A 23,164-nucleotide genomic window follows, 5' to 3' on the forward strand; every position below is an offset into this window, starting at 1 on the left:
CTGGAATAACTGTTTTATTCTATCCACATTCACTGGATTTTGAGAAACAGAGCATTTTTATTTTTTGCAAATTCGATAAATAAAAACTTTCTGCAAAACGTCCAACAAAATTATTTCTGCTTAGAATGTAAACAAACCGGCGAAATGACAGTAGCAATTTGTGAAAAATGCTATAATAATAATTCTTGAAAAATAAAAAAAAATTGTTTTTACCATGAAATACTTTCATTCCATATTTTGTTGCTTTTTCTCAATTTATTTATTTTTTTGGGGGGGGGTTGTTTTCGAGGGTTTTTATTTCATCCTCGGTTGGTTCAGCAACACGCTCCGCCATTTTGTTTTTCTCTACTCACGCTACATGAGCCGATATCCTAGTAGTAGAGTAGCCAATCAGTGTGCGCGATTGCTCATATCCAGTCAATATGGATAGAATATAATCTGTTATAGTGTTGTTACAGTGTAATGACTTTAACTAGATAATGTGTTCAGTATTACCATCATGTGACTCTGACATATCTGAAATGCAATGATTTACGAATTCATGGTTGATGTTTGAATGTAAAGTGTTATAATCCAACCTTACGTCAGCAAAAATCTGTCACCAGAGTCTAGGTTAGACTAGGTTTTAGGTATACTTAACAACAAAATCACAAAACCTGACAGCTGATACCTATTACAGCAAGTACGTACTTTATGTAGGTTTATTTCAGTTGTCATGAAGGGTTATGTTGACATCATATAGTCCTATGAACAGGTGAAGTGCTACCACATATATTCATATATAATTGTTTTTTTTTTCCCCCAGATAGGCATTAAAGGAACAGTCCACCGTACTTCCATAATGAAATATGCTCTTATCTGAATTGAGACGAGCTGCTCCGTACCTCTCCGAGCTTTGCGCGACCTCCCAGTCAGTCAGACGCAGTCAGACGCGCTGTCACTCCTGTTAGCAATGTAGCTGGGCTCAGTATGGCCAATGGTATTTTTTGGGGCTGTAGTTAGATGCGACCAAACTCTTCCGCGTTTTTCCTGTTTAGATAGGTTTATATGACCAGTGACATGAAACAAGTTCAGTTACACAAATTGAAACGTGGCGATTTTCTATGCTATGGAAAGTCCGCACTATAATGACAGGCGTACTAACACCTTCTGCGCGCTTCGACAGCGCATTGATATCTGAGCTCCGTATCAATGCGCTGCTGAAGCGCGCAGAAGGTGTTAGTACGCCTGTCATTATAGTGAGGACTTTCCATAGCATAGAAAATCGCTACGTTTCAATTTGTGTAACTGAACTTGTTTCATATCACTGGTCATATAAACCTATGTAAACAGGAAAAACGTGGAAGAGTTTGGTCGCATCTAACTACAGCCCCAAAAAATACCGTTGGCCATGCTGAGCCTAGCTACACTGCTAACAGGAGTGACAGCACGTCTGACTGCGTCTGACTGACTGGGAGGTCGCGCAAAGCTCGGAGAGGTACGGAGCAGCTCGTCTCAATTCAGATAAGAGCATATTTCATTATGGAAGTACGGTGGACTGTTCCTTTAACAGAAGTATCCGAAATTATAACAAATCGACATCATACTAAAGCCAGATGGTGTTTACATACAGTTTCAGAAAAACTTACAATTTATGTATCACACTGTAACAGCAACCATGGGATGCGCTACAATCTACCGTTATTTTCCCACCCAGTGCGACATGTGGTACATTAATTCCAATTTATTATGCTGAAAACAAATCAGGTCTTGTTTGGAAATCGTTGTGAGTGGGAAAGGTGAAGAAACAGAGTGAGGTTGTTATGGTGTATCACACAAATCTTAGAGGGAAAACCAGTGGAGAGACACATTTGCTGAGTATCAATCTCTCAGTGAAGCAGTGTGTTTCAGTAGCAGTAATCGATTTCTTCGTTGGCGAGAACAACAGCCGTTCTGCAGGGAATGTAAACCTGGGAAAGAAAAAGAGAGGAAAGCAGAGGCAAGAATTTAACCAGCTCTGAGACAAAATACTGCAGTTTAAAATGTGCCTATATAGCTATCCAGGATTTAGCCATTCAGGATGATTTATACAGGAGTTATACCTCAGTGTTGTTGAATTCTTGAATCTGACTAATGTGATCAATGCTGTATAACAGCAGCTCAGGCAATCCACCAGTTGCTACTTGTAATTCAACTCACAGGTTTATATTAATACACTTGTTCTAATCCGTTAATTGTTACACTGTCACAACAACAACAACTCATTTACAGGGACTTGGATTGAAGATGCTCGACATCATCTAAGGCACAAAAAATAATCCTGAAATGGCCTGTTTTAGATTAATGCGCAGCAGATCCGCAACGTCGCAAGTACCACTGCACAGTACATGCAAGCTCACATCTCACAGGGTTTAAATAAAGACCCTTTCACATATGTTAATGTATGAGGTAAAAACAAAAGCAACAACACAGGATAAATAATACATTTTCATTTCTACTCGGTCTTCCATAACGGTAAAGTAATGAATATCGTATATCCCCACCTGACTGTTTTTAACAGGATGCTACAGGGCGTGAACCACCGCGAGACGTGTAAAATCTGCGAGACCTGATATGACGTACAATTCAGAAAATGGCAAGTCCATATTTTTTTTGAAAAATCCCAAGCCATCTCTGCTGTTTTCTTTCCTTGTTGTTTTAAATTTGCTGCCGGTCGCTTACAGTGAGGCAGTATTACACTGTAAAAAAAAAATAGTTGAGAATACTTGAAATTTCAAGGCAACTGTCTGCATTAAGAATTTTATGTTTTGCCAACGATGTGCCCATGATAATCCAAACTATGATAAAACTGTTATCTTTATTAAGAATTCTTAATTAAGTCAATTTTCAATTCCTCATTCTGCCAACATAGATTTCTCTTTTTGCTGAACAGTGGCATTCACAGTAGTGCAAAAAGGCAATCACAATTTTTTTTTTAGGGCTTTTTTCACCTCTATTTGGATAGGACAGCGTAGAGACAGGAAATGAGCAGGAGAGAGAGAGACGGGGAGGGATCGGGAAACGACCTCGGGTCGGAACCGAACCCGGGTCCCCGGATTTATGGTATGGCGCCTTATCCACCTGAGCCACGACGCCCCTGAGGTTATCACAATTTATCATTAAACTATACATGCCTTTTTTCATTGTTCTACACAATTACAAAACTTCAATATTGAAATAAAGTTTTTAAAACCCACGTCGTGGGTATGGCGTCGTGGCTCAGGTGGATAAGGCGCCATACCATAAATCCGGGGAACCGGGTTCGATTCCAACCCGAGGTCATTTCCCGATCCCTCCCTGTCCCTCTCATTTCCTGTCTCTACACTGTCCTATCCAAATAAAGGTGAAAAAAGCCCCCCAAAAAAGTCTGATAACCTCAATTGCCTTTTTGTACTACTGTGAATGCCACTGTTCAGCAAAAAGAGAAATCTATGTTGGCAGAATGAGGAATTGAAAATTGACTTAATTAAGAATTCTTAATAAAGATAACAGTTTTATCATAGTTTGGATTATCATGGGCACATCATTGGCAAAACATAAAATTCTTAATGCAGACTGTTGCCTCGAAATTTCAAGTATTCTCAACTATTCTTTTTTTTACAGTGTAGGAGTATTTGGATTATACAGCTGTTAGTAGTTCCGTCACAATATCACTGCTTCATCATTTATATCGTCACCCAACAATGTCAACACGTTCATCCAGTGGTTCCAATTCCTACTGGAGCCATGCCACAAGATTATTGTTAAAGGAGAACTGAAGTCATTTTTAAAACTTGCTTTATTTCTTAATTAATGTGTTATTCAGTTACGTTTTCAGTTTTAGTAACCTTATATCGTGACTCGTATTGGCAACTAATTGCGATTAAATATTATACTTATCGGCCTATTCGGTTTTTAGCCAGGTTGAATTTAGCTCGTTTGGTCCACGGCAGGCGCCGCTTATCCGCACGATCTTCACGAGACTTGTGTGAGACTTCGAAACGTCAAATATCAGCCAGGTGTCAGTGCCGCCATTTTGAAAACTGTTTTCCAAACGAAATATTGCACAAAAACGAGTTTAAATGATGATTACTGCCTACTTTCTTCAAACTTTCCTGATTGCTATCAAAACAAACACAACTTCCGGCTTGATCACATCAGCATTCGAAAGAGGGCGCGCGCGTCTTTTGACAACGTTGGCAGATGTTGGTGACTTTGTTTCCGCTGTACGTTTTACTTCCGTCCTACGATGTCTCGCACAGGTCTCAGCGAATCTCGTTTTACAGCCATTGCTTTGACATATGGACAGATATGTTACATAGCGCATTTCAAACACCATAACTTGCTATAGCAGCGACAAAATAGCTATCAAAAATGCATTCCTATGTTTAATAAAATGAGATAAATAGACTTTTAATACTAAAAAATTTGCCTTCAGTTCTCCTTTAATGTAACCAAGTCACCAGGGGATAGATTCACATTTCGGAATTATTGTTTTTAAATAAAACATTTTCAGTGCGAGTGTGAATGGAGCATAAAACTGATAAACAGCGGCTGTTTTCCCATCCAAACTGTACAGTAGTTACCAAAAACTGCCATGTACTGTATACAGTCCATTCCCTCCGGCTTGTACTGCCATAGTCTGAACGCAGGCTGTGTGCTGTGCTTGATGTAAGTTACATTCACACCTAAAAGGAGTCGTGTCTTGTGCTGGTAGTGGTGTAATCATAAATTAATTTTGGTACGAAAAAAAAAAACAATATTAAATCATGATGTTTTCTTGATCTGTACAATTAAATTAGTAAACGTGAGGTACTCGTGAATTTCAGCTGAATGTCAACCAGCAGTTGGAGCAGTGATGAGACAAATCTGTTATTTACCGTATTTTCCGGACTATACGTCGCTCCGGAGTTTAAGTCGCATCAGCCAAAAAATGCATTATGAAGACGAAAAAAACATATATACGTCACACCGGACTACAAGTCACACTTTTTTGAAGGGTTATTCTATCCATAGAATGTGTGATTGTATCTGATAAGCGGCGCGTGGTTACTGCGCGACTGCATTGTTTAATTAATAAACGAACAGCTGAGCAGTGATAACGCGCCCTTTGCCCTGTAAGTAGCCTAGTCTGATTATTTTAAATATCTACTACTATCTTTAATACTATCACTATCGTTATTACTAATAGCCTATATTATTATTATAACTAATATTAGTAGCCTATTACTGATGCATTAATCAGTTTGCTTTTAGAATATTTTTACCGGTAGGGCTTATTATCGCCCCATGGCTCTTTCATCTGTGTTATTAAAGCTGTAGTCATCATCGAGGAGTGTCATTCTTCATTTTTGTCGAATTTTATTTCATCAAATCAGAGGTCAAGTAGGCTATAGGTATATCATCTCCAAAGACAGGTACGGTAGTAAAAACAACCGTCTAGTGAAAACAACAACAACAACAACAACAACAACCGCTTTTAAATCCCCTACTTAAATCCTTAAAATGAGTCATTTAACTCATGTCTTGTGTGATCTGATCTCCAATGGTGAAATAAACCGGTTGTGATGAGTACAGTCTGTTATTTTAGAAGATAAATGTAATATATAATTTAATATATAGACTAATAAAAATTAATATTTTATAATATAATATCACGACATATTACTGTCTGTAACTGTTTGTCACTAAAGCGTTTTCTAAGATCATAATGTCTGATATTATTATTATTATTATTATTATTATTATTATTATTTTACACACACAATAAGCGCATGTGCGTAAAGTTATAGTAAACCATCCCCCGCCTTTTTTTTTTTTGAGTCGCCGGACCCACCCACCTCCTGCGTTCTGGGACCTCCCACTTCACAAATTAAGCACTGCCTAAAATCACTACATAACTTATTTAAATAACTATAGGCCTATCATTAATAATAAAACACAGGTCAATCAAGTTTATCAAGCTGATGATTTCACTCCAAATCAGCAAATCCATTGAATTCCTCATCCTCGGTGTCGCTTCTGAACAACTCGGCCAACTCCAGCGGCAGACGAAGCGCCGTTTCCTCTTCTTCTGCGTGGCTGTCGTCAGACTCAGCATCAGCTCCAGTTATTCCGCGGTGAAAAAAAAACCACCATATATACGTCGCACCGGAGTATAAGTCGCATGGCCAGCCGAACCATGAAAAAAAGTGCGACTTATAGTCCGAAAAATACGGTAATCAGTTAAGGTACAATCTACTGTCAAACCATCTTTCCATATTAATAAGGTTGCCATAAAATATCTTTATGACAGTTCCACTGAAAAATATTAAAATAGCATGTTAATAATAGGAGAAAATTGCACTTTATATAATAAATCCTTGATCATTTACTTTTTTTTTTTCCTTTGCAGTAAACTTCAGTAGGCTACTTCTGGCTCTCACCTCCATATCTCGGTGTTTATATTATAGCAGGCTTATATATCTGGCTAGTAGCTTTGAGACAGAAACAGGACATATGCATCATCCCAACTGGGTAATCCTGTTTCTCATCACAGCAGCTGGTATCCATTAAAATGTGTATTAAACATAGAAATGTGTTCATAAATTTTTTTATGATAATCAGTATAATAAATGTTATTATCCAACATTACATTACATTTCATTTTAATACTTTAATAATGTTAGCTCTTCTTTTATTTCCCCTGGAAACATCCTATTCTAATCTCAAATCATGGGTTCATGGTGCTAGTTGATAGAATATGTTAAATAAATTAAAAAAAAGACTTTGATTATGGATCTTGAGGGTCTCACAAAAAATACTAATGGCCCGGGAAGAATTGAGTTTGACACCCTTGATCTAAGGTTAATAATAAATAGTTTTTTTTTTTTTTAAATGGGTTGTAACAAAGAAAAATATATAAATCTTTGATATGGTGAAGCCTGCGATAGATTGGCAACCTGCCGAGGGTGTACACCGCCTCTCACCCGAAGTCAGCCGGGATTGGCTCCAGCTTCCCCGCGATCCTGACAGATAAGTGGTACAGATAATGGATGTATGGTGAAGGTTTCTGTAAGGATATGTTTATTTAACATTTAAAGAAGTCGTCTCCAGTGTCAGCCCTTTGTACTGGTCACTAAGTGTTTTGTGATAAGAGGATCTTCAGAACCTTCCGCTTCCTGATTTTTTGATAACATGACAAGCTCGTTTTTTTTTTTTTGCCTTATTAACTTTGGATGCAACAAAAAAGAGAGACTGGTGAGGGAATGACTGTTCATCGCTGGTATAACATAAGAGAAACTTGTTTATATGGATACTTAAAAATGGTTTAAAGTGCTCTGAAAAATTAAAAATTGCAACTGTTGGCAAATTGCTGTGGGACAAGAGGAATATAACATTTTGGGACATGTTATAGCAGTGGTTCCCAAAGTGGGGGTCGCGACCCCTTTGGGGGTCGCGGAGGGACTCCAGGGGGGTCGCGGAGAGATGGGACTGTTTGCATAACACAGAAAAAAAACCGGGCATTGGAATGTTTTGAATGGCGTCGGAATGTTGGTAATGCGTCAGTGTATAGCTGCCACGGTCATTAGAATTCAATTGCTCCCTTTCACTCAGTAATCGCGCTCCGCCCTTGAATATTAATTCCATTCAATTTATGCTAAACCGCCAATCTGTTGGATTGCTCTGATATTGTTGTTGTTATTAGCAAACCCTCCTCCTGTGAATACAAACTGTATAAAACAGGTCCCTATTTTGAGATTCAGAACAAAACATCGGACGGCGACTTTATGACAACATGGACAAGTTTCTATGCATGCTTCCTACAAAACGCAAGGCTGCTGCACAGGACGAGTTCCCATGCACTTCGGCAGCGAAAAAGATAAGGCAGTATGATGATGCATACATCGAAATGGGCTTTACGAGCACATTGGTGGGTGGTGAGGAACGACCGCAGTGTGTTCTCTGTCTGAAGGTGCTGGCGACAGAAAGTTTAAAGCCAAACAAGCTGAAGCCTCACCTGGACACGGCACACCCCGAGCACAAGGACAAGCCGACAAATTCTTTCGGTGGAAACTTTTGAACTTTCAGGCACAACGGGTGAACTTCACTAAAGTTGCATCTGTCAATGTCAATGCCCAGCTCGCCTCCTACAAAGTGGCCTACCTCCTTGCGCAGAGCAAGAAGCCACACACAGAAGCGGAGGAGGTGATCCTGCCCTGTGCCATTGAAATGGTGAGGACCATGGTCGACGAGGCAACAGCAAACAAGTTACGGGCGATCCCCCTCTCAAATAATACGATTGGAAGACACATACATGACATCGCTGGTGACATTGAGGAGCAGCTCACCGACCGAGTACGTGCAAGCACCCGGTTTGCTCTGCAGGTCGACGAAGCCACTGACAGCAACCGAGACTGTTTATTAATCAAGTACATCTGTTTCGTTGATACAGAGGACATGAGAGAGGATCTGCTATTCTGCAAGGAGGTGAAAACACGAGCCACTGCTGATGAACTGTTCCGAGTGATTGACACTTATTTGCAATAGGCAAAATTGAAGTGGGAGTGCTGTGTTGGAGTGTGTACGGACGGTTATTACTACTACACTACACACTGCATAATGGGTGGTGGTGGTGGGGGGGGGGGGGTCGATGTCAGGGGGTCCCAAAAATATTCTGAAGTCCAAAAGGGGGTCCCCAGCCAAAAAGTTTGGGAACCACTGTGTTATAGCAAAATAATTCACTTTGGCGTGGAAACAGTAATTCCATTTCATGTCAGGCCAAATAACATCACAAACTGCTGAAAAGGTTAATGCTGGCTAAAATAGAAAGGTGTCAGCATCAACTTTTTCAGCAGTTTGTGCTACAGTAGCTCTTTTGTGGGATCGGACCATATGAGCTAGCCCTCATGCCCCATGTGAATCAATGAGCCTTCGACACCCATGACCCTGTCGCCGGTTCACCGGTTGTCCTTCCTTGGACCACTTTTGTTCAGTACTAACCACTGCATACCGCAAACACCCCACAAGACCTGCCATTTTGGAGATACTCAGACCCAGTCATCTAGCCATCACTATCTGGCTCTTGTCAAAGTCGCTCAGATCCTTACGCTCGCCCATTTTTCCTGTTTCCAACACATCAACTTCAAGAACTGACTGTTCTCTTGCTGCCTAATATATCCCACCCCTTGACAGGTGCCACTGTAATGAGATGATCAAATGTTATTCACTTTACCCGTCAGTGTTTTTAATGCTATGGCTGATCAGTGTATAACAATCAAGACACATCATGTTGTATAATTGATGCATAAAAAAAGAAAACAGCAGGATGGAAAAAATAGAAACAACATGTGAGTTGCTGCTGTTGGCTAGTCCATCAATCATGACAATGGTTTTGTATTTTTGGAGGAAACTGCCAGCTGCGGGACAGAAAAACATCTTGAGCCTCTAGCAATGTGGAGATTGTTGGTACTGCCTCAATATGACAACTATTTCAAACATAGAATAAGACAAAACGAAAGAAAATGCCTTGCAGCTTGGGTTAACAGTTTAAGATCAGATTTCTTTCTGCACTCTGGTGGCATTTCATTTCAAGTTCACTGGTTCTGTGAATTTCATTTCCAGTGTTCTACATATGCGAGGTCTGATGCGGAAAATTACTCTTTGCTTTGCACGTGAACAGCTGTTTCAGTTTTTCCAACAACGTCCAAATGTTCTCAATCAATTCCTATTCATTTAAATCAAATTCATCTCTGCTTTAATAGTAGCCTGTTACCTCTGCTGCAGATTTTACCACTATTTCTGTATTCCCTGCCAGTACGTCTACAGGCCAATCAACACCGTCAAACACAACGTGTTTGCAGAAGAACAGTAATTATCTGCCTTAGTCTACACGACCCCTACTTTTCTTTAATATTGATGAGGGAGAGGAAGTTTGTGGAGCTTCTCACCTGTTCCGAGCTGCATTTTCCACAATGACAACTGAAGTTCAGTCCAAAAATAGGCTCTGCCTTGGCTGGATGAATCACTTGGGGTCTGACACCCTGTAATTCCCTATTAATGCTATTCCAAGAGAATGCACCTTCCTAGTCAGAATCCACTTAACATGCTGAAAAGTGAAGCCTGTTTGGTCGAGCATCCCTACTGGAGTTACAGCCGTAACACACTAACACAATGCTGCATATCACACATTCCTATCTTGCCCACGTGTGAGCTTTCCCTCTTTAAGTCAGCTAAGATAACCAAGAGCAAACACTGGAAAACACACAAAGTTGACTCCATAGAGGCCAGAGGCATGTTTCAGTGCTTCTCTTCCCCACTGAAAGCCTGCTGGTTCCCCCCAATGCTTCTGAGAGCATGTGCTGGGCTCAGAATTCAGGCACGGGCGAGGCGCCACGGGAGCTGAACGAGCCAGTACTGCAACACTGACAACAGACAGTGGTGACTAATTAAACTGATTCAGCGGGGAGAAGGGGAGCTGGAGCACTGCTGTTCAAAGAGAGAGAGAGAGAGAAAGAGAGAGAGAAAGAATCATTGCACCTGGCGAGACAAAAGCTACCACTGTGCAGGAACTATACAATGTCAACAACATTTATTTTCCAGGGTGGAACAAAACAATGGTGACAAATAGCAAATTCATTTGCAAACAAAGAACAACACATATCCCTAATGTTATTACTGCAAGGTGTCATACAAATGCTGATGAATGTTTCCTCTGTTATGGAATACGGCGCATTGTCAGGCTGGGAAATCTCAAAATGAGGCATTCATAATGGCACGATGTGTCTGTCAGAAGTTCAGAAATTTAAATCTGCCACAACTGCGGCAGTGTCACAATGATACACTGGTGTATTAGTGCCATTGTATGGAATCAATTTTGTGCCAAAATGTTCATACAATACTTTTGAAATATCAAACAAAAACGACAAATCAAAATACAAAAAAAGAAAAAAAAAGTCAATTTTTTTAGACTGGCAAACAAATTATTCGTGTAATCATGCAAAATATCAGTCTATTACTCTTCAGAAACCTTTTATTTTTGTTCCGCGTCTTTCTCAGTTTTGCTTGACGTAATTTATTTTGGTTGCGATTCCAGCTTTCTCGTTTGCGCTCCCTGACTTTTTGCTTGCGGTTTTGGCACAAACTTCACGTGTGGGTGGGCTGTCCAGGAACGCATTCCCATTGGCTAACTTGTGTTTGACTGACAGCTCCGCTCAGCCATTCCCTACTCGGATTCTGGCGGACTGTTTGACGAGTGACCGATCCATTGACGGTAAACAAGGATGGAGTGGACTTCAGTGGCGACTATGATATTGAATAAATTCAACAAAGTGTAAATTCAATATCATAGCCGCCACTGAAGTCCACTCGATCCTTGTTTACCGTCAATGGATCGGTCACTCGTCAAACAGTCCGCCAGAATCCGAGTAGGGAATGGCTGAGCGGAGCTGTCAGTCAAACACAAGTTAGCCAATGGGAATGCGTTCCTGGACAGCCCACCCACACGTGAAGTTTGTGCCAAAACCGCAAGCAAAAAGTCAGGGAGCGCAAACGAGAAAGCTGGAATCGCAACCAAAATAAATTACGTCAAACAAAACTGAGAAAGACGCAGAACAAAAATAAAAGGTTTCTGAAGAGTAATAGACTGATATTTTGCACGATTACACGAATAATTTGTTTGCCAGTCTAAAAAAATTGACTTTTTTTTCTTTTTTTGTATTTTGATTTGCCGTTTTTGTTTGACATTTCAAAAGTATTGTATGAACATTTTGGCACAAAATTGATTCCATACCATTGGAGATTTAAAAAAAAAAAAAAAAAAAACACAAAAGAAGGGAGAGGGAAATTTTCCGAAAAATAAAAACCTCAGAATTTCTGAGAAACTTGGAAATTTATCAGAAAAAAACTAGGACATCCTCTGAGATTATAAAGTCATACATTTGTGAGAGATAAATTCAGAGCTTAAAAAGTCATAAACTATGAAAAAAGGCTTGTTTTTTTGTGTCAAGAAACCAGATCACTTCACTTGGCAAAGTTAGATCAATATCATCATGCCAGAGATGTCATGGCTGAGCTGAGAGTTCTAGGAAATGCAGTCGTTCCTCCCTGACTACGCGATATAAAAGAATAAAGTGCAAAGAGATTTTCAGAATGCTCTGTAACTGGAAAGCAAGAAAGCACATGATTGACTGTTACATTTTCTGGTTGCGACGGAAGACGAATGCAGAAAATGTTCAACTTTGTTTATTCATGTCCTTTTTTGTCTTTGCCGTTTATAAATGTACAATTATTGTGCAAGAGCAGTCTCCCTTACTTCTACTGCATGGATTTTTCTCATCTGCCACAATCTCTTTAACTTTGAAACAGCTGAACTGAGAATGACAGGAAAATGCAGTCTTTCGTCCTTGATCGCGCAATATAAAAGAATAAAGCGTTAAGAAATGTTCTCCTACATTTCAAAGAATGCAATGGAACCAGGAAACTGGGAAGTACGAGAGTATTTTTCTTGTAAATTTGTGCCATCTTAATTTGGGAATTTCTGACTTTTTAATCTGGGAATTTGAGTTTTTTTCTTGAAAATTCTGATTGTTTTTTTCCCCCTCTCAAAATTATGACTTTATAATATCAGAGAATATCTGAGGTTTTTTTTTTCTTCTCGTAAATGTACAACGTTAATCTTGGAAATTTTGAGGATTTTCCCCTCAAAAATGGGGCTAGCCATTAGAGTTTTATTTTTCTCTATTTAGTGGTACTTTATCATTTCGTTTGTATGGTTGGTTTGTTTTCTTGGCTGTTTGCTGATTATCGGTACTTCAACAGAATATTACACCAAGTATTATTCTGTCACTTGTTCAGTTGGTACTAGAACTTTCTTCTCTAGAAGTTCAGTACTTCGCGTACCTGACTTTTGCACCTATTGTACGTCACTCTGCATAAAAGTGTCTGCTAAATGCCTGTAATGTAACGTAAAATGCTGTCATTAATCTATGACTCCATTCAGATTTTAACACCTTTTTCAGATAATCCGTTGGTATTGCTGGCTCACATTCACTGCTCAAACCATTCAAATCACTTTCAGAGATGGGAAGAGGAGAAGGATGACAAGGAGAAGGATGACAAGGAGAAGGATGACAAGGGGAAGCCATGGCCTAATAGTTAGAGAAGCAGATTTGGGACCAAAAGGTCACCGGTTCAATTCCCTGGAATGGCTGAAGTGCCCTTGAGCAAGGCACCCAACCCCAACTGTTCTCCAGGCTGCTCTGGATATACTGTATGCTGCTCTGGATAACAGCATCTGCTAAATGCCTGTAATGTAATGGAAGAGATTCATAAGACTTTGACATTTATAAGTTTCTGTTTTATAAAAAATGTGATTCAATGTTATAAATGTTATTTACATGCTATTGAATATATGTGAGAAGTTTTTCATCAATACATTGCTTAAATACATCTTTCAACAAGTGCTGCCGGGCAAAACAAACCTCGCCCGGTAGCACTTATGATGAATATGAAGGACGATATCATGAAAAAAAAAAAAAAAAAAAACCACAGGTACCCTATGGGTACATGTGGCTACTGCTTATAAATAAAATTGTTGGTTGCTGCTAAAACTCGTGACACGTAACGTAACATGATGTGACATCATATCGCTCGGGCAGTGACCTCCCCGCAATAAGGGATGGGACGGGACGGACCCGGACAGTGGTATCATCCATCATGTGAAGGACTGGGGCATAAAACCCAGGATGAAATTAACAAAGCAAAGAATTTAAAATGCATCAAATGTCAGAGCAAACGTGGAAGACCACAGAAGAAATAAATATGAACACAAACACTAATTTGTTTCTTTCTTTCTTTTCTTTTGATTATTCTTAACTAACTAGAATATGTTATCCAAACTATACTGTGACAATGAAAACTATAGTATGCTACCATGACACATGACAGGACAGCTAAGGTAAGATCCCCCGGGATGGGATGTGACAAGAGTTCAATGTCTGTGAGCGACAATACAGTATGTCCGTGACAATTATTCCGGTCCGTGACGGGATGGGTCGGTCACCGACCATGAGAGATAGTATGTGACTTGTCTTCTCCCGCGGTATGCCCACATAACCCCGGAGCTCTTCCAACTCCACTGGCTCCCTGTGGTTTCACGGATCAAGCTCAAGATCGCACTGATTGTTTTCAAAGCTCTTCAAGGCTCCGCTTGATCCTACATATGTGGAATGTTGGAAAGGAAGCGAGCTAACCGCTATGAACTGCGGCGTGATAGACAACATCTTCTCACTGTTCCTCGAACCAAGTGTAAAATATTTGGTGATAGATCTTTTGCGGTTCCTGGCCCAAAAGTGTGGAATAGCCTTCCCCTTGATATAAGGAATTCAGGTGACGTGAACATTTTCAAATCTAAATTAAAGACTTTTTTATTTAAAGAACATTATTTATTATAAACATGTAAATCGGATTTTAGTTTTATTTTTTAATACTTTTATATCTTGTAAAGCGCATAAGAATATTTTTATAAATTATGTGCTCTATAAATTTAATAAATTCATTCAAAAAATTCACGTCACATCCCATTCTGTCTCACGGGTTTTAGTAATCGTCAAAATTGTTTTCTGATACCATGTCCATACAGTAAATATAGCATGCATATATTTATATATACTCTATGAGGCAGTAGCAACAAAAATTATGTGTAATCCAAAAATGAATAATTTAAAAATCACAGAAGTAAAATATACCATGTAAACCCCGGAACCGAGGCTGACATACACACGCTGTCACCATGACTGAATCTCTTATTTCCCGGAAATGGCCCGGCGCTAGAGCTCAGTGGAACGCACTTTCCCTCTGTAACAGTGGTCTCAAAGTTCAGGGGAATAAAAGGGTACGAGGCAGAGAATAGGAGGGTACAATTAAAAAGGCCGAAGCCCTTCACCGTGAACCATAGGCGAGAAAAATGGAAAACTGGGTTTATCTGAGACAGTTTCAAGGCTTTTGGGGAGGAATTTCCAATTTATCGTAAACAGCAAAATAGAGTCTGTTTTTATTCGAGCTATTGAACAGACCGGGGGCTCAGTCCAGTTTTCCTGAGGCTTGTATTTTTTTTTTAAGGGTGATTGACATAGATAGATTGGTGAGGTTATCTCTAACTTTACAAGAAATATTATCACCCACACACATTCACAGGTTATGACATCTTTATTACTGATTTTTGCACTGCTCTTTTTAAATTTGTTGTTCACGTCAGTTTCTGACTCTTTATCATCATCATCATCATCATCTATAATGTCTCAGGAAACTGAGGCACGTGTCCACTGACAATGTCACTAGTAAAATTAATAGTCAGTTCAATAAAAATATAATTTCTCACTCACATCTCTCTCCTTTAGGATCACAAAGACACACATCCAAAGCTACATTATTATATTACAACATTCAAAATCCCAGATGACATCCAAATCAGTTGTTTTCTATTAATCTCTTACGTTTTTTTTGAGGGCGAAAATACCTGGGGCAGTACCTATCGCTCAGAAACAGAGCTCCCTTAGGTCGCTTGCTGGCTGACATCACTTTCAGTTGTTTTTTTTTTTACCGACCCCTGTATTACTGACACTACCCGGTGTGCTTGGGGACGGTCGGGGCTCTGAGTGTGTCTCCCCCGTGGCTGTTTCGGCCCTTAAATCGTCTTCAGTGCTTGAAGCTCACTCAAAAATCACCAGTTTAGACTGCGCCACTGTTTGGTTCATGCAGAGATGATTACACCACCGCACCAGGCTGATTAAGACACACTGTGATTGGTTAAAAGCTTGGCGCTCATGTGGTCATTATGTGTAGTCGATTTTTATTGGTCACAAGCACGCGCTCATTGTTTACACTCTGGCTTCCCAAATTCTCTTCACTGGGGTTGGATTTCAGCAAACGGAGGGATTTCTATAAAAGATGACTTATGATGATGACGGCACACATTCGTCACCATGACGACTGCTAGTAATTTTCTCTTCATCGCTGATGGATTATGTTCGTCAGTGACGAGCACCAGCGGGAACCCTGGCCATTATTTAGTTGAATGAAACTTAGTTTCATGTTGCGCACTGCTCAGTTTTGTACAGATATGTAAACAAAAAAATTTTTTGTTACTCAGTGAAAAATAGACGGCGGCAAATCCTACTACAGATGGCGATTTGCCGCCGCTGACCGGCTACTTTTGAGAGCTCTGCTGTAATAAGCACCAACATGTCTGAAAGCGATTTCTTTAGTCTAGTCCATAGCGGGTGAGGTAATAATAATAAAAAAATCAACAGAGTGGGGAAGTTTTTGTCAGTGGGGTTTAAAAGTGGGCGTGAACAAAACATCTTCCTTTGCATATGTAAACGAACCAAGAAACCATCCAATGACAGCACAATGTATGCAAATGAGGCAGACAGTGATCCAATCAGCGTGTTTGTGGGAAGAGTCTTTCTGAGGCAGCACTCCTGCAGTCTGAGCTCAGAACTTTTTTTTTTTTTTTTAACCTTTTTGGTCACCATGACCTTGACCGGATGACCCTCAGAATGTTGGCGGTTCTATTTGAGACCAATGCCCATCTATCCTGAAAGTTTCATAAAGATTGGTCTGGCTGTTTTCCCGTAATGTTGCTAACAAAAAAAAACAAAAACAAAGAAACTCGCCCGAAAACAATACTTCGCCTCGCTTACTCCATAACAGGTGAGGTAATTAAAAATCTCAATTCACAGGACTGTCAGGTCTTGATTTGCAGTGTTAATGTCTAGATGTCTAGAACCTCATCTCATCTCATTATCTCTAGCCGCTTTATCCTTCTACAGGGTCGCAGGCAAGCTGGAGCCTATCCCAGCTGACTACGGGCGAAAGGCGGGGTACACCCTGGACAAGTCGCCAGGTCATCACAGGGCTGACACATAGACACAGACAACCATTCACACTCACATTCACACCTACGCTCAATTTAGAGTCACCAGTTAACCTAACCTGCATGTCTTTGGACTGTGGGGGAAACCGGAGCACCCGGAGGAAACCCACGCGGACACGGGGAGAACATGCAAACTCCGCACAGAAAGGCCCTCGCCGGCCACGGGGCTCGAACCCGGACCTTCTTGCTGTGAGGTGACAGCGCTAACCACTACACCACCGTGCCGCCTGTCTAGAACCTTTAAAAAGGAAAAAAAAATCCACCCAGTCGACTGTTTAAGTTTAAAATTTTCTCACCACCGAGTTCCGTTTTCACTTTTGGTACCGATTTCCTACATTCCCCACAATGCTGTTTGACTACCTGCTGATAATGGTACCAGTAGGATTTAGACCTTGCTTCATATCTACCTACAGAAAGCAATGCAGTGGTGCTTTAGTTCTTTAGTCTGTTCAGATCTCTCACCTTCGCATCTGTACACTCTGCTCAAACACGCTAATACCACAAATCACCGCCATCGCGTCGGTCATCCCGTAGACCACTAACTAGCTGAGCTGAGTCACTGCTGTAACTCCACCAATTCTTTCTTGGATTTCTCATTAATATGACATAACAGAGAAATTAAAAATTCTCTCATATTAAACACCATCGTGACTGCACTAGAAACGTCCCGATGTGACATCGGAGCAGCAGACAACAGTTACCTTCTCATAGTGAAATAATGAAAATACAGTACCAGAAAACAAATTAACCCCAGAATCTCTAAACACGTCAGTATTTCAAAATAAGCAGATTTAATGTGTTTCAGAGTGGAGCTGTCCTTTAAAAGTTCTATGTAGAACCCTGTCGTTAAGGCTGTTCAGATGAGAAAGGGTTCCAAGCACTTCAATAGTTCTTCCTTCTGGAAGTTTAAAAAGTACCCCAAAACAATTCACAGTTAAAATTACTGTTACCTAAGACAAGTAAAAGCTCTCATCCAAAGAGAAGGAAAGGTTGTTGCTGACTTTTTCTTCACTTTTCACTTTTTAAAAAGGTCATCTCACATATTAACAACTTTAACTCAATTATGAATTCTGGCCAAACAAACAAACAAACAAACGGTTTTCCCTTCAGAAAGCCTTTTCTAAGACCTAACATGGCCTCGAGCATGCATTATCTGACAAGAATTGTGCATGAGGTGCTTGGAGGACTTACTGATCTTTAGAATTCAGGCTGGCGCATAAATATTCAACAAATAAAAACTCCAGCATTGATGTGTACTGCACCGATGAGAGTAAAGCATCAGAAGGCATCTTCACTTTCTCATTTTCAACACATTACTAGTCTTTGAACGTTACACAAAAAAGGTGGAAGGAAAAAAAAAAAGAGAAACATTCAAGGAGGAAATTCAGTTCATGTCTCATGGCATCTCTGTAGCGCTTTGATTCTGCTTTCGGAATCTCTCTAACTTGAATTTTGCAAAGTGTTTGCTTCTGGAGAAGAGGCAGTAAAGCTTTGAGATGTACTGCTGCAGTGAGATGAATCAGTGCACAGACCTGCAACGCTAGCTGAGTTAAAATAAGCTTTTCCTGGCTTGGAGCACTAACCATTCACATTGTTACACAATTTATCCCTCTATCCATCCCTTGTTCCATGAAGCCAGATACGCTTTATATGGATTTTCACACAGTGTCAGTAAAGAAACTTCTCAAAGAAACTTTTGTGATATTCAAATGTATATTCAGTTTTTTTTAATGTACATTTTCCGAACAGAGAAAAGCGAGAATTTGAGAATAAATGCAAATCAGGACCTACACACATCATAAAGCCACAACAAATTATGAAACATTTCTTTAAGGAAAGCTTGGATCCAAAAAAAAAAGTTTCAATATTTAACAAAACTAGCCACATATTATCTATCTAATTACCAGCAATGGGAATGCTTACAAAAACCTGTCAGAGAGAAAGTGGGAGTATTGTCCATTCTGAGCTTTGCTAATAAATTAGGCCAAAAGATCAGTTCTAAGAGCTGTTTTTTTTTTCTTTTTAAAGTAAATTTACACACAAGTTGAAAGCACAACAGCTCTTTGAAAAGCAGTTGCAGAGGTGGCGGCAGGACATTTTGGATGGGGGCGGGATGTGTCATGCACCGAAGGCGCGCCAAATCTAGAGGGGGTCCGGGGCATGCCCCCCCAGGAAATTTTGGAATTTTTAACCCTCTAAAACGCTATTTCCCGTATTTTGAGAGGCAAATTTTGGTGGAGTAAAGCTAAGTTTAATGTCTCTATTATGGCCCTTTTCAACCACCCTTTTTCAGCTCACTTCAGCCTGACACGGCTCGCGTTTCGACTATCCAAAAACAGCACGACTCAGCTCGCTTCAGCCCTGCTCAGCCCCCAAAACTCGCACCGTTTTGGAGTGGGGCTGAAGCGAGCCAAACCGAGCTGAGTGAGGCTAGGGGTGTGAGCAGACACTCCCCTGTGCACTGATTGGTGAGGAGGAGTGTCCTCACATGCCCACACGCCCCGCGAGCACGCTGGGATCTGTAAACACCGCAAACCCGGAAGAAGGAGAGTTACGAATTACGAGAATTATGAAGCCTTATGCGCCTCGCCTCATCTATACGCTCTTGCCAGTATCTGTTGGCGTTGTCGGTGACAACAAGCCACAGCACCAAGACCAGCAACACTAACGACTCCATGTCCTCCATGTTTATTGTTTACTCTCCGGGTTGTGAGACTACCGCTTAAAAGATCACTGATGTCACTGTTTGCGCTGCCAAACGACATCACCTGACGTCCACCCACTTTCGCTAACTCCACCCAATGTGTCCACCCACTTCCAGCCAGCACGGTTCAGCGCGGTTGTAGTCGAAATGCAACTCCAACAGCCCCGCTCGGCTCGACTCAGCCCAACTCAGCACGGCACGGCTCAGACGCGTTGGTAGTGGAAAAGCGGCATTAGAGTACATTTCATCCATGTATTTTTCTATATGAAACAGAACCAATGATACTATAATGTAATTACATCTACTTAGTGTTGTTGAGAAGATAACACCCTCTTACCATGGGTTTGGTCAGGGCAGCAAGCGAATTCATATAGCTCTAGAGCAGCATCAAGTTTTTGGGCGCCCAAAACTGCTTTTACGCCTTGTGAACGCTATCTAGCAATCCGGACAGGACACGAGTTATCAGTCAGATACAAATGTAGCGACACTGTCATAGCCTTGCTGTCACCAGGGTCCCCACTTTGGCGCAAGTACCCAAGGAGACCAGACATGTCTCGACAGTTGCCACAGTAACGGGTTAATTAGTCCACAGAATAATCATAAATCAGCTTGTCTACTAAAAGTGATGGGTTTTGCAGTTCTGCGTAAGCCAAATAAGGAAAATCCCGGAAAGCGGAGGCAATTGGTTACATCAGGGCCAGGCTAATTTGCATTGGTTTTGGTGCGAATGGGTGCTACCAACCTACAGTATAAAGGGATGCCGCCGGGATGAAGGGACACAGCAGGATTTAATAAGGGAAAACAAAGGCGTGTAGCGGGCTGTTTATTCACACCACTCTCTCCTTTTCTTCCTTGTAAATCGTCAAGGGACTCCCATCGTAACTTGGGAGGGGCAGCCCCCCACATAATTTTGGGGGGTGGTCACCCCCCTGCCCCCACCACTGAGTTGTTAATAAAGTTATGTAGTGACAGATATTTCACTGTTAATGGAAAATAATCAATAATGCGGTGGTGTGATGCGGCCCAAATTGACGTTACTTCCAATGACAGCATGTCCCAGTAATAACGGTGTCTTATTTCTCTAATACCACAGCAATTTGCCAATTATTCAAATTTTATGTAACACATATATTTAGGGGGCGGCACGGTGGTGTAGTGGTTAGCGCTGTCGCCTCACAGCAAGAAGGTCCTGGGTTCGAGCCCCGTGGCCGGCAAGGGCCTTTCTGTGTGGAGTTTGCATGTTCTCCCCGTGTCCGCGTGGGTTTCCTCCGGGTGCTCCGGTTTCCCCCACAGTCCAAAGACATGCAGGTTAGGTTAACTGGTGACTCTAAATTGACCGTAGGTGTGAATGTGAGTGTGAATGGTTGTCTGTGTCTATGTGTCGGCCCTGTGATGACCTGGCGACTTGTCCAGGGTGTACCCCGCCTTTCGCCCGTAGTCAGCTGGGATAGGCTCCAGCTTGCCTGCGACCCTGTAGAAGGATAAAGCGGCTAGAGATAATGAGATGAGATAATCCCACTTTTTTTTTTTTTTAAACCAAATTAAAAATAAGCACTGGATAAAACCCATGTCTCTTATGTAAATCAAGATACAGATTTTGTTGTCCACTGGTCAAGTGTTTATGACATACGTTGCCTTGCACTTATCATCAAGTGCCCTGTGGTAGTGTACACACGTGTGTACAGATGTTGTACGGTCGCAAAAATCAGGTCAATGCATTACTATATTCTCTTGAGCATGGAGCTTTGGTCTGCTATTAGTTTTATAAATGCATTATAGCTTATAAAACAAATTAGTTTGTGTTATCACTTACATTATAGCAACTAGAAACAGTCACTGAATTCTACTTCCAAAAAGGCTAAACATACACAGAAAACTTCAAGTCAGTGTCCCAGTGTACAGTGTTACTATAGAAATAAAACATAAGGAGCAGCGCAGGAAACAGGATAACCGGCTACAGATAACGGATGGAAGGATGGATGGAGCAGCACAGGACCATAAATCTTACTGCTATTTGCTTAGAAATGAATCAACACCAATCAGAACTGAGAAAATCAACAGCACTGTGGTATAAAATCATAATCCATTTATTTGCAACTATGCAGCAATTAACGAAATTATACATCAAATCAGAAACTTGGATTCAGAGAATCAACGTGAGAAATTTTTTTTAAGGGACTGCGTTTTTCTCTTGCTTTGCTGTGCACTGCTCATTCGGTTAGATTCCGCCAGTTTAAGCGTATGATGCATCAGCCTCTGCAACGCCTACAGATGGTAAATGAGAGTCTATTGTCACTCACTGAGAAGGGGGTAGGGGAGCTGATGGGCCCATTAAATGAGAAAGAAAGCAAAAAAGAACAGAAAAAGTTCTACGCAGACTTGTGTCGACTTCGAAGCTGTGGCCCTTAAATAAATCATGGGTAAAAATTGTGTGAATATAAAAGGGACATCTTGTCAGTACCTGTCAACAGACAGAATGATTAATTCCCATCATACTGAGGCATGCCAGAGACACGTCGATGGGAGATTCAGTATCTGACAGGAATTCCACGCTGCCTGTGTCTCACTCCTGCTGCTCACTCATGGGATTTATATTAGCTGGGCTTGTTAAACTATACTTTGCATTTAGCTGAAACTGCTTGGTGTAAGATTGTGGTGTTTGAATTAATAAAAAGTTGGGAAGAAAGAAAAAAGAGAATGCATAATTTTTGGGCAGTGGGGAGGGGGGGGTTAACTGATGAAAGCTGTCTTAATACAGTTGAGAATTTCTGCCAAGATAAAAGTAGGGCTGCAGCTTGAGCAGAAAGTGTCCTGACCTAATGCACTTCAAGTACGTGCGAGAAAGCGTTCAAACATTTACCAAGCAATTTCTTGTCAAATTAATTCAGTTTCAGGAGGGAAATATTTATTTGTTGATCTTCCTTACATAATCAGACAACTGAATAGCTTTAATCTTAGTAGGGTCAAACGGAAAAGTATTTTGAGGACATTAGCATTTTAAAGTCTCAGCTAGGAATCACTTCCATGACAAACACAAGCCTTTGAAATACAAGATCTCCCCAGTGAAGATGTAGCAGTGTATTTACCACATACCAGGCTCTCTGTTAGGAAACCCAGAGATAATAGTGACAATGTTTTTATGATCTTTTGTGGTGAAACTAAAATAGAAGTGAGACTGAAATGAAGATCCTGTGGCGCATTAGTCGTAAGGGCATTTGAAGGTGCACTATATTGGGCTTAGACTGTAGATCAATACATAGTACTGACCATTGTTGTCTAGTGAGGCACTATCAGTTTCAACTAGATATAATATGACTACAATTACTCTGTGGACTTTATTGGCCTTAGTCATCTAATACATAGTGCTAGTAATACATAATAGCTATGTTCATGACCTCCAGAACATTTGAGAAACAAAAATCTCCCCCAAAAAATCAGACAAATACTGGGCTTGACTTTGAGACTCTGTACTTGAGCACACTGAAGCTGAAATAAAAACAAATATGAAAACAATCGCAGACTATCAGCATTAGGGGTGCTGTGCAATG

At 40.7% G+C, this 23,164-nt stretch overlaps 1 protein-coding gene across 1 annotated transcript in view; it reads right to left on the reverse strand.

Moving 5' to 3' along the window:
* Window positions 1-1,801: 1,801 nt before the first annotated feature.
* The window catches only part of gbe1b (glucan (1,4-alpha-), branching enzyme 1b), a 293,413-nt gene continuing 272,050 nt past the window's right edge, over window positions 1,802-23,164 (reverse strand). Inside the window, 1 exon segment of the mRNA XM_060898133.1 lies at window positions 1,802-1,949. Within this exon segment, the coding sequence (XP_060754116.1) occupies window positions 1,887-1,949 (63 nt within the window). The 3' untranslated portion in view covers window positions 1,802-1,886.

This window comes from Neoarius graeffei, chromosome 17 (assembly GCF_027579695.1).
Source record: "Neoarius graeffei isolate fNeoGra1 chromosome 17, fNeoGra1.pri, whole genome shotgun sequence".
NCBI lineage: Eukaryota > Metazoa > Chordata > Actinopteri > Siluriformes > Ariidae > Neoarius > Neoarius graeffei.